Source organism: Heteronotia binoei, chromosome 6, assembly GCF_032191835.1.
Source record: "Heteronotia binoei isolate CCM8104 ecotype False Entrance Well chromosome 6, APGP_CSIRO_Hbin_v1, whole genome shotgun sequence".
In the NCBI taxonomy this organism is placed as follows: Eukaryota; Metazoa; Chordata; class Lepidosauria; order Squamata; family Gekkonidae; genus Heteronotia; species Heteronotia binoei.
The window spans coordinates 51,079,593-51,092,515 of NC_083228.1; the positions used below are offsets into that span (position 1 = coordinate 51,079,593).

Here is a 12,923-nt window from a genome sequence, read left to right on the forward strand (position 1 = left end):
GGCTTTGAAGTAATTAGACGGAGTTTGAAAAGGGCCAGCGCTCAGGCCCGGAGCTTGTTTTGAAGCCCTGGGGCGGGGGCCTCGGGGTACTACGTACAGGTAGTTGAACTGTTACTCCTGATGTCCAACCAGCCCACATTAAACGTATAGAATTGGGGAGCAAGGCTTCCAGGGACAGGTGACTCAGTATTTATGCCGTGCGTGATTTTTCTTAACGTACGAAGCGATTTCCAGAGGAAATATTGTTAAGCATCAAACTGGCCCCGCTCTTTGCACTTTACGGTGCAATCATAAGGACGCTTTCCTGCGAGTAAGCCCCATTGAATAAACAGTGGTAGGATCCAGAGTAGACCTGCTCAGGATTGCTGTCTTATAGACCTACAGCCTTCTCCTGCACGGACCTCTACATGCACTGGGGAGCTATAGCTAATGGTAAATTTTGAAGTGCAGGAGGAGAGCTTATGACACCTCATAGCCACATTGTCACACACCTGTAACTGCCCTATAGCCATACCCTAGACTGTACAACAAAAAGCTAACTTTAGATATTTACTCTTAGGGAGGCTTTGCTGGGATGAGTAGTGGATCAAGACAGATGGAGTTCCAACCAGATGTCTCTGTAAAGTTCAGCACCTCTCACTTCAGAAGTTAACTGATGTCGGAGAAAACTAGAAACACATGAAACAGTGTAAGTTTAAAAACAAAACACCAAACAGGTTATGAATTTGCCTGATCGACAGTACAGGTCAAATCAAAACCAAAGCTAAAATTCTTGGTTATATGTCTCTGTTCATATTGCAGCATGCCTATCATAATCTTTAATCTACATCAGAACTGCTGCAAGTGATGCTATGGAGAGTGGTGGTAGTATTTTAATTACCTCCAGGGAAGAAAATGAAAGCATGTCGAAACAGATGAACAGACAACCACATCCAAGGAATATCATGGATTGGATGTATCAACAATTTTCAGTGCCCTCTCCACCCCCACCTTAAGTGTATAAAATGTAGGGGGAGTACAGTCTGAATGGATATACTAAAGTCCTAATATAGATAGGATGATAACTAATATCACTGTTTTGCACCCCTCCTATACATGTCAACCTGCCTCTGGCTACTTAGGATTTGTATAAGGCTTGCATGGGGCAGCTATATTTTACAGCTGAACATGCATTTTCAATATATAGGTACCATAGGTGGCACATCGAGGTTGGTGTTGTTCAGCCTTTCAGTCCATCCTCTCAGCTAGGTCATGAAGTTTCATCTCACAACCTAGTAAACTGTGAGGCTCAATAGAGGTCCCCCCCTTTTAAGAACCTACTGCTAAGAGACATGCAAGGAGTGCAAGTGTCTTTGCATAACATGTATGCCATCTGAAATTCTGTATTTGGCAGATATTTTCACAATTTAAAAAATATTTCAGTGATGCAGCAGTATGAAGCAAATGTTAATTAACAGTGTTCAAGGATGAAGTGTGTTTAAATACCAAGCAGTGTGTTGTTTTGGATTGATTGGAAATGAAACACCATCCAATGAAAAGGATATTTTTTTTTAAAAAGAGTGATTATTCACCCCTGCTGCTGTAGTTATATAAACCCAGCAAGTGACAGCTGCTTTTAGCCATTCTGGCTAAGAGGTAGTTCACTGAGCAATGCATACTTTGGCACATTCCCTTTCTAGGGTACAGATATTCAAGCACATCTGTTGAGATGGCATTGTGCCTACAGTGGAAGTGCTACATCAGTTGTTCTCATTACACTGTTGCTAAGGTAAAATTAACTTTGGATAGCTCAGTCCAAAGCCCAACAGCGCAGGGTTTGTGTTATCTTCATCTTGTGATGGCACCACCATATTTGACACTTTGTAATATGAACTCATACTGTCTACCAATTAATCCTGTTTGTACTTAAAGGGAAAGAAGACCAGCTGTTTTAGAGGCATCTCATAGATATTTGAAAGTGAAACAAATGCTGTTCTAGATTGTTAGCTCTTCTGTATTGGGCCAATCTGGGTTTCTCTGTCACACACCTGCCATCCCCCCTGAATTATATTGTATGAAACAAAGGACAAACAAATATGCAAATAATTTAAGATAAAAAACCCTATAAGCTACTTTTGGAATTAGCGGGTACCAAGTTATTTGGACAATAGTTCTTGTGAAATGTACATCAGGGTTTTTTAAAACAATATGTACTGAAAACTAAATTGTAATTCATAGAAAAATAGTTCAAATTTCTGAATGTCACCATCACATATTTGGACTCAAGAACTGTACAGTTAGATTGCATTTGCCTGTCACAGCAGGCTGAAATTAAGTTGACTTTTATTTTTGTATTTTCTTTATACCTTGCCTTTCTCAAAGCAGTTTACATAGAATCATAGAATCAGAGTTGGAAGGGACCTCCAGGGTCATCTAGTCCAACCCCCTGCACAATGCGGGAAACCCACAAATACCTACCCCAAATTCACAGGATCTTCATTGCTGTCAGATGGCCAGCTAGCCTCTGTTTAAAAACCTCCAAGAAAGGAGAGCCCATGACCTCCTGAGGAAGCCTGTTCCACTGAGGAATTTCTCTAACAGTCAGAAAGTTTTCTAATGTTGAGCCGGAAACTCTTTTGATTTAATTACAACCCATTGGTTCTGGTCCTACTTTCCGGGATCACAGAAAACAATTCCACACCATCCTCAATAGGACAGCCCTTCAAGTACTTGAAGATAATGATCATACCACCTCTCATCCGCCTCCTGTCCAGGCTAAATATGCCCAGCTCCTTCAACCTTTCCTCATAGGACTTGGTTTCCAGACCCCTCATCATTCTCCTCTCTTCCATTTTTAAAATTATTAATATTTGTTTTATTTTAAGAAACAGGATAATGATATACAAGAGATACATAAAGAAAGAAGGGTTATCTGACCCTTCTGTCTGTCTCCTCTTCTGCATTTTATCCTTACTACCATCCTGTAAAGTAGATTAGGTTGAGAGACAAGACTGGCCCAGTGACTGACCTCACCAGCTTCCGTAGCAGAATGGAGATTTGAATGTAGGTCTTCCAAATCCTGTCTGAGACTCTAACCACTATACCACACTGGCTCTGACACTTTTGACTTTTGCCACCTGAAGGTTTGAGAAGCCTTGAGACAAACCCCAGTTCCCATGATGTCCTGGGTGAATTGGAGTTTGATTCCTACAAAGCAGGGTTAAGGTTCTCAAAACTAGAGGTGTTGTTCTGTATACCCAGGGGGAGAGTGTGAACATAATATGCCTGTTGCTTAAAATTACAGTTTAATGAAAGGTTGGATACAGTCATAAGGTGCTAGCATTTTCAGTTGCCAGTATTGCCATTTTTTAAGAAGAATCAGCTTCCCAAGTTCTTTACCTGTCTTGTCTTCTTCTTAAGTTGCAGCAGTACCTGACAGTAGATATGCTTGTAAAATTATTACAGAATTCTTCCAATTCCAAAAATGTTTTTTAAGTGCTAGTTTTAAAACAATAGCATTTTGAATAGAGAAGTTTACTTTTTGAAATAATTATAAGTTTCAGGCTCATCTCTGCACTAATATGACTTTTCTCTGTATTTTTTATGTGCAACAAATAATTTGCTTCTGAAATAACGGGTACTTGAAATGCTGGGTATGGGGATATTGAGAGAGCCTATATTTATCCTGAAATTTATTTTTGTTTTCAGTATTTGGTTTAATAAACTACACAAAAGAGAAGTTTGTGTACAATTTAACAGGCTACCAGGACTCAGAGCTGGCTAGCATTATTGACAGTGACATTTCTGAACATTTAGGGCTATTTTCATGTCTCCCAATGTTGCTGCAACTGTGGAGCTTGGCTGGTCATGACTTGTTAAAGCAGCAGCTTTTTGAAACAAATGGTCACATGCATAGTAGTGCAACACATCTGGAATTTTACTTATTTTAGAGCAGTGCTCATGTCAAAATCTGTCTAGTTGTGGAAAACATGTATTTCAGGGAAGAGACTTCTAGCCGAGCCTTTATCTTGATGGTGTAAGCTTTCCATGTTCAGGGAGCTTTTAACATGGGAACTTTTCAAAGGAAGTGATCTCCCATGTACATTCTGAAGCTATGTAACTTTGTGAGAAAACTGTGCTGTTGTGTTTTAATTTGGTCTGCATCATGCAGATATCAGTTTTTCTGAAGGGGAGAGGGAATGGGACATTTTGGATTTTCTTTGTGGTGCTGAGCTGTGTTAGAATTTTTGTTGCCTTGCTTGGTATACTGCAGTTACATTGTATGAATGACACACCTAATAATTACAAATGTGGATTCTTATTTAATTTGGATTTTATGGGTTCTTCAAAAAAGAGAGACACTTCTTGATGGTTCTTAAGAGCTGCTGGTCCTACAGAATACTTTAAAATTGTTGTTCACTGAAATAGAACTGGGAAAACTCTGAAGCTCCTGACAGGTTTAACCTTCTCTCTTTTATGCAGGGTGACAAAACAGCTTGAGGGTGACTTTCCTTGGGAGCCCGCATGTAAATGCTTTAAATAACAGATGTGTCAGAATACATTTCTTTTAACAGATAAACTGGTTTTTATATTATATTTGGCAAAGTTTTAAGAAGTGTTCTCAGTATATTTTGGTACATTATGAAAAAATAAAAAGCAAAATGAATGCCTTTCTCTCTGTTTTATCTCTTTTCTGAGCCATATCATTTAAAGCCAACACACATCTTGCTGGCCTTATCAGGGTACATGCTGGCTTCCAGAGAATTCCCATTAAACTGCTTACTCATTGTATGACCAGCTACACTTCAATACCACTGTTAATTATCTTCTTTCTTGTGAAGCTCAACTAGTAAAGCGATTGTACAGAGGAGTCCTCTAGATCTAATTTAGATATATTTCTGTGTTGTATTTCTGCATTCTTAGCAAGTTTCCAGTAAACAATGAAAGTTCTGTTGCTGAAAGAGCCTAAAGAAAATGAAAATGGACCAGATCCATATGTAAAAGTAAGTAACCTTAGAAAGGATTTATGCATTTGTATTTTCAATACATTTTAAACTTGAAGTCTGGTTCAACACTCTACATTCAGTGAACTCTTCAAGCAGGGTAACAATCTACTAATGGCACACAGACCATAATTTAAGGACCTTTGCATTATCAAAAAACAGTACAGCCAATGTTAGGGTGAGCACTGTGTGGATTATGTGTGCTCTCTTCCACCTACCTCTCTGGAAGCAAATTTTAAAGACTCAGGTTGTAGGTAGTGCTGAAGGTTAGAAAACAGAGCCTTCAAGAGTGTTATGCTTGCAAATTTCATGTGTTCAATGCTTTTGTAATTTAGGTGGTTGTTAGTCTCATTTCATAGGAGAAAACAAATGCTCCCCAGCCTGGTAGGAGCTATTTGCAAAAAATTGACAAGTAATGCATGACCACCACCCCCCACCACACACACACATCAGATACAGCTGGAGTTTCACAGAAGAGTATCTAGTTTGGAAGCAACCATTCTAGAGCACCGTCCCGAATTCATCTTAAAGGTTGAGTAGACCTTTAAGTAAACCATCCACTTGATCTTCTGACGTGAGATGGGTGGGAGTGGGGCCACCTTAGTGTTTACAAACCTCCCTATGGAATTTCAATCTTTATTGAGTTTCAGGAAGTTTGAGACATAGTTTTTAATCTGGTGTTTGCTATTTAGCATAGTGTTGCATGTGTTATAGATGTTGATTTAATGAATGTGTTTTTATTCTGATTTTATTATAAGGTTTCCCAGTACAACTTTTAAAAGAGTTTTTAATGGGTATTTACTGATCATTGTATGATGTCACATCAGTATCTTAAAATATTGTCCTTAGGTTAATTTAATGCTTTGAGAGTCTCAAGGCTGAAGTCTGATGTATCTATGCTGTATACAGATCAGTTCATTTATGTAGAGGAGTAACATGCAGGATAACCTTGACTTTGGTGTTGGCTGTGCAAGTTCCTATTTTTGTGTGTGTGTGTTTGTATAGTTTGGACTTTGGGTTAATGCAGAAATTTCTCTAGATGGTGGTTGAGTCACAGATCTGTGGACCATATCACAGATAATGGAATATCTGTGGACCATTTTTAGTCTGGCTTCAAGCCAGGCTATGGGAAAGAGATGGTCCTGGGAGCTTTAGTTGATTACTTCTGTCTGAACATAGATGAAAGCCTCATTTCTTTGTTGCTCCTAGTGGGTTTATTTGCAGCCTTTGATACAGTAGATCATGCCATCTTGTCAAGGTATTTTGGAGGCAGAAGTAGGTATTGGGATATTTTTTAGATTGATTCAAATTATTCCCCATAGACTGAGCTCAAAGAGTTGCTTTTGGAGATCAGTTATCTTCCCAATGTAAGCTGTGGGGTTCTACAAGGTGCAGTCCTATCCTCCATGTTATTCAACTTCTACATAAATCCTTTAGGACAGATCATTTACAGTTTGGGGGTGACTGTCATCAGTATTCTGCAAACACCCAGTTCTGTATGTCCTTATCCATGTCTCCTGATGTTGAGGTAGCCCTTAATCACGTCCTGTCTATTGTAGTTAAATGGCTAAAGGTGAACAAATTGAAACTAAATTCTGACAAGAAAGAGCTAATGCTGGTTGGGAAGGCAGATATCTTGAAGGACATTGTACTTCCCATCTTTGAAAGGGTTCAGCTGACCCTTGCTGACTTGGGCAAAAGCTTAGGGATCATACCAGATCCAGCATTACTGCTGAGGAAACAAGCTGATGCATCTGTAAAAAATTGCTTTCTTCCATCTCAGCTCCAAAGATGGTCTTTTACCTTAATCTCATTGATCTGGGCAAGATCCACACCATGGTTACCTTGAGTCTGGACTACCGTCATGCACTCCACACAAGTCTCCTATGCTGTATTGTAATGCACTCCACATAGGTCAAAGTCAGCTCAGAGGCTCCAATTGGTGCAGAATGCCATAGCTCAGCTACTATCAGAAGCTAGGACAAACATGCATTATAGTCCCATTCTACAGTCACTCTGTTAGCTGCCCGTCAGTTACTAGGTTGTATTCAAGGCGCATTGGCTATCACATGCAAAGCGCTTCATGTTCTTGAGCCCTCATATCTGTGAAAGTGCCTCTCCCCATATGCTCAATCATAGCTGCTTTGCTCACCTAAATAGGGCCTTCTAAGGTGCCACCCTGCAAATGATCAGGATCAACCCTATGGAATGGGCTTTGTCAGGGCTTTTTTTGTAGCAGGAACTCTTTTGCATATTAGGCCATACACCCCTGCCTGATGTAGCCAGTCCTTCAAGAGTTTACAGTAGTAAACTAAGAACCCTGTAAGCTTATCAGGAGTGTGTGGCCTAACATAGGAGCTCCTGCTACAAAAAACTCCCTGGGCTTCGTGATGAACTCCTGTTCCCCAACAGTCTGCAAACTATAAAAACCTGAATTATTCAAGAGGGCTTTTTTACATAGGTAATAGGGTTATACTACAATAGAAAAGTTCAAAAAGATGCTTTAAAAAGGGGGAGGGGACTGTGTATTATATCACTGTGTATAGGATGTACTGTCTGTTCCTGCATTATCCTACTATGTAATCTCTACATTATTTAACACAGCATGTAAATACTTATGCTTTATTTTAGCTTTTTCTCAGATTTCTGCTTGGTTTCAGATTTCTGCAGTTCTAGTCTTATTACATTACTTAGTGGATGTGCCATTCTGTTGCCTGTATTGACTTGTCTTGAGTGTTCCCTTCAGTGAGAAAGACAGACTATAAATAATATAAATTAATCTTAAATAAAATGTGTGTATTAGCTTTGCTTCTCCAAGTCATGTTTTAAATCATGTTGTCTGGCGGATTTAAGAAAACGTCATAATTATTTTAAACTTGAGAGAACCAGTTCTAGTCACTTATCATAAAACTACATTTTTATTCATAGGAACTAGGCTTACATGGACTTGAACCGACTTTGATCCCAGTTTTAGCATTTGAATTTATTTCCCTTCAAGCTCTCTTTGAAAAAGTAAGCATTTTACTCACTTTCTGCTAATGCCTATCTTGCAAAGATTATGCTTTTTATTCTTTTACTCCTTTATTTGCTCCTTATTTGATTAGGGGCTTACATTTCCTTGCTACAAAATAGTTTATAGTTTATTGGCTATTTCAACCTATGGCAGTTCAGTCCACAAGCTGTGTTCAGTGCACAGGGGTGCATTTGGTGGTGGATGCTTTAGCTCACTTTTCTGGAGATTTTGCTTAGTGGCAGGACTGCCAACAGAACTGAGATCCTACCTAAGATCATGGAGAAATGTGGACGTGTGTTAATAGTAATAATTTTTCAGTGCAGTCCTCATACAGCTACATAAGTTAAAATAGATAGATCCCTGCCTTTTAGAAGCTTACAATCTAAGACAGAACATGAGGGAGGGGAGGTAGAGATGGGCTGAGAGGAAGTGAATATAGGCAAATGCAGTTGTTGTTCCTAAAGCTAGGTTACAATCTTCAGTGGGGATTAAGAAGACGACAACATTGGATTTATATTCCACCCTCCACTCAAGAGTCTCAGAGTGGCTCACAATCTCCTTTATCTCCCTCCCCCACAACAGACACCCTGTGAGGTGGGTGGGGCTGAGAGGACTCTCACAGCAGCTGCCCTTTCAAGGACAACCTCTGCCAGAGCTATGGCTGACCCAAGGCCATGCCAGCAGGTGCAAGTGGAGGAGTGGGGAATCAAACCTGGTTCTCCCGGATAAGAGTCTGCACACTTAACCACTACACCAAACTGGCTTAAGGATGTAAGTAAAAGAATACAATGGAAATGGGTTTTGACAAGAGATTTGAAGGGAAAGCTGCCGTTGGTTCTCTCTCAAATTATTTGATTTTATTTATTCTGTTTTTAGCTTGCCCTTCCCATGGATGGGCTCAGGACAGGGTACAATATAGTCATAACAATAAAAAAATATATAAGCAGGATTAAAACTTATCCACATTAAAATCACAATCTAATATACAAAGATGACAACCCAATCCCGTGAAGCATAATTTACCAACAACTCCTTATATTTGTGTGTGTGTGTATACACACACACAAAAATCTAAAAACCTTGCCTTTATTATTTTGTGGGAGCAAAATTGATAATTGTGTACAATAAAACATTATTTTGTTAAATTGTTTGAGACTTTTACATGTGGCATCCAGTTAATTAATGGTGTACAGAACTGTCTTTCTTTCTGTCACTGTTTCTTTCACAGCTTAATTGTAAGTACCACCAATTAATGTTGGTAAAACTTACTTTCCAGTTGCCCATGCTTAGAATGCCAAGTATTACCATTCTAAATAGAGTTACTGCCTTCTAATCCCTTGAAGTCAATGGATTTAGAATTGTATAAGTCTGCTTAGGAAGGTAAGGGTTTATTTTTACTGTGCTGGGCGCTGTAGGAATGGTTTGGTTGATTGTTTGTTTTTTCTTGCTTTGGAGTTTTTACGCTGGCCTAGGTTTGTCACTTAATCTTGTCTGTAGAAGAGCAGCTTTTTCAACATGCTTAAGAGCTTATGAGATAGATAACCTTGTGGAGCCTGTCAGTCACTCAGAGAGAGAGGTTTAAATAGTTTTAGGCTTAATGACAAATAGCCCAAGTTGTGATGGATGATCCTGCACAGAAACTCCTTGCTTCCTAAAGAGCAAAGGCCTTTAAAATTGAAACTCTTTATACATTTGAGTAATTGTGGTGTTAAACTCATTTCTAGCAGAGTAAGACCTTGCAGATGGAGCCGTTAACCACAAATTAAATGAGGATATATAAAAGCTGATGCATCTTTCCTACCAAAATGCTTTATTTGTCTTTACAGTGCATTTTCTAAATTTCCTGGAAGTTACTCTGGAGCAGCTTATTAGCACAAGCTTTGCTCTTGCACAGTCACCATGCCTGCACCTACAAAATTGAAATGTCCCAGATGCAGGAAAAATGCCAAAGAGCACGTACAAAACTGTACATCTGATTATGCCCTCAGCTGAAGACAAGTATGGCTCCCTTAGGGGACCAGTATGATGCTGTTTGCACATTTGCGCTGTAAAGAGATTGTTTAGCAAACCTCTTTTAAAAACATAAAGCTTAAATCCTTCATATGTGGTAAATTTACTTATTATGAGGTTTTCATTTTAGAGTTGTAAACACTTGTTGATTACTTAAGTGATATTCAGTCACTGAGGAGCCACCTGTACTGTTCTCCAGTGTGGCACCTACCACATGTTTCAGGAAAAAGGACAAACTTCTGATTGGCAAGTCACTCACAACTTGAAACAGGCACTACTGGAGCCAATGCCTTAGATGAGTAGGTAGTGGTAGAAGAAGAAGAGGAGAAAGAGGAAATGGAGGAGGAGATTGGATTTATACCCCACCCTTCACTACGGGTGTTTTTACACTGACAGTTTGTGAATCTCTATCACTGCATTGGAAACTCACCTTTTACATTACCTAATGTTCTAATAACTGTTTTGCATTGTTGCTGCCGAAGCATCTACATTTGTTTTGTTGAATGAGTTTCGGAGCTGCTGCTGCAACGTTATTCTCAACACTAGTTTTGATCTGGTCTTTTCTCTACATGCGTTTCGAAGTTGTATTGTAGAAGTTTTAATGCGTTTTAAAAGACTCCTCCAAAAGCCACAAGGTTCAATACTTGAACTGACAGCACTTGAAATTTTTACATATCATTGTTTGCCTCATCTAGTAATTTAAATTTGTATTGTTTTTGCAGTGTTGACATGATTTCCAAGCAATCGTATACATTTAACTAAGCACTGGTATTCCAGCTGCCTTCTGATCAGAGACAGCCCCCCCCCCCAATTGAAACGCTTAAATGTAAAAGGAAAATAATTAAAATGGAACAGTGGCAGGCGATGTGAAGACTCTAAAACTCTGGATCAAACTGAATGTAAAAACACCCTACCCGAAGGAGTCTCAAAGCAGCTTACAATCCCCTTTCCCTTACCCTCCCCACAATGGACACCCTGCAAGGTAGGTAGGGCTCAGAGAGCTCTGACAGAAACTGCTCTTGAGCAGAACAGCTCTGATAACTTGTGGCTGGCCCAAAATCCCATCAGCAGGTGCATGTGGAGGAATGGGAAATCAAACCTGGTTTCCCAGATAAGAGTCGATGCACTTAACCACTACACCAAACTGGCTCTCTGATTGTTAGAGATTTCATTGTGTATTTTACTAATTTTATGCAGAAAGAGTTAACATTTTTTTTTATTTCCATTTGGATGTGGGGAAAGTAGTGAGGTTATTGTGTTGCTTTTCTGACAATATGCTATTGTCCAAGGGTTCCTTCAGGCTGCTCAATTTATAGTACAAGATTTCTTCCTTATGAAAGATCACACATACAGGTATACAGTCAGAGAATCCAAGAAATGTGCAGATAGTTTATGTAAAAGACAATCTCAGAGAATGAAGTAAAAATGAACTAGTCATTATTTTATACAAATGGGTCTTGATATCACTCACACAGTTCAGTATTCCCACTTATGTATCGTTTTTACTTCATAGGTAGTAGAATGTAACAGCTCTTGAGACAACCTTTTTATTGGTTAGTTCACACTAAGTGGTTCTAAGTTCCAGATTCCTGTATTTCTATCAAGGACATATTTTTTACCTTCCTGGGTCAGCTTTATCAATCTAAGGTCATGTCAGTAGTAGATCAGCTTTCTGATATCCATATACAGGGTTGTGTGCATTAGGGATTTCATGTAAACAAGGTTAAAGGCACTGATATCCCCTGCTTTGGGCTTTCTTATTGTATTTTATATTTTAATCTACATTGTTTTCCAATTTTAATTGGGAAATAGCTTTCTCATCCCGAACAATATCGTGGGCTAATTTTTACCAGTCCAAGAGCCATAGAAGCACTCAAGTTATGTCTGGGAGATAATGGTAAAAAAGAAGGTAAGAACTGGAAACTAGTGGATTGTTTATCATTTCTCTTGTGTGATATGTATTATTTGAAACATGAATTTGCCCAAATTAAACAGTTATGGATGGAAAACTGTTTGAACAATTAAAAGTTTAGGAGAAAGATATCTTTGTTATTCTAGCGCATTAGATGATCACTGGATCAGATATCTTTCAAGGCTTTGTACCAAATATTTCTCTGTGGGATTTAAATGTGGTGGTAGCATGATGCCAGACTTAAATGATGGCAGACTTCGTTATCTTTTCCTTTATGTTTTTCTTTCCAGAACTGTTTATGGCCATTTTAAAGACCTGTACACATTACAGGTTTTCAGCAGAAATATTTCATTCATATAGAGCACCCACCCAAGTTCACCTTGAAACTGATTGTTGAAGTGACATTTTACTGTAGAATAACAAGAAGTAAAATAGTGCCTTTTCCTTAAAGGCATGTTCACAGTTCCAAGTTTCTGGTTAGAATAAATTAAGTTCTCCTTGGGCTATGGTATCTCTTACTGAAAATCAGCATACTGGAAGGTTTGCTGAATTTGTTGCCACTTACCGTAATCACTTGTTTTTTATATAAAGATGCTGTAACTAACATTGTTTGAAATGAAGAAAAGTATATTTTTTATGTCTAAGAATACTGTTGGAAGTGCATACCTATACCTGAATCAGGCCTAACATGAGTAATCTGGAACAGCTCACCTGGCACCTACTTTATTGGCTTTTAGGTGCCAAGCCATTCAGACTTTTAGCTAGTTACCAGAAAATGGTTATATAAACTAAATCTGCATGCTGCCTCAGTAGAACTTTTTGTCACCCCCTAAAGTTGTTCCTTTTCTCATTTTCTTTTAGTAGGTGAAATTGGCCTTGTACCTTGTTATTTATTTTAGCATTGGAACCGTTAGTGAATAAATTAAAAAAGGATAAAAGAATTATAGGCTTTGAAGTTCCAGGGAAAGGGAAAATAGATGGGAATCTCTTAACAATGTATGCAGAT

General features: G+C 38.7%; 1 protein-coding gene across 1 annotated transcript in view; it reads left to right on the forward strand.

Annotated features, from left to right (window-relative positions):
• The first annotated feature begins 6 nt into the window (after nucleotides 1-6).
• UROS (uroporphyrinogen III synthase) overlaps nucleotides 7-12,923 on the forward strand; it is a 29,690-nt gene continuing 16,773 nt past the window's right edge. Inside the window, exons 1-4 of the mRNA XM_060241437.1 lie at nucleotides 7-86; nucleotides 4,903-4,982; nucleotides 7,911-7,994; nucleotides 11,818-11,914. Coding sequence (XP_060097420.1) covers nucleotides 4,920-4,982; nucleotides 7,911-7,994; nucleotides 11,818-11,914 — 244 coding nt within the window. The 5' untranslated portion in view covers nucleotides 7-86; nucleotides 4,903-4,919. The remainder of the gene's footprint in view (nucleotides 87-4,902; nucleotides 4,983-7,910; nucleotides 7,995-11,817; nucleotides 11,915-12,923) is intronic.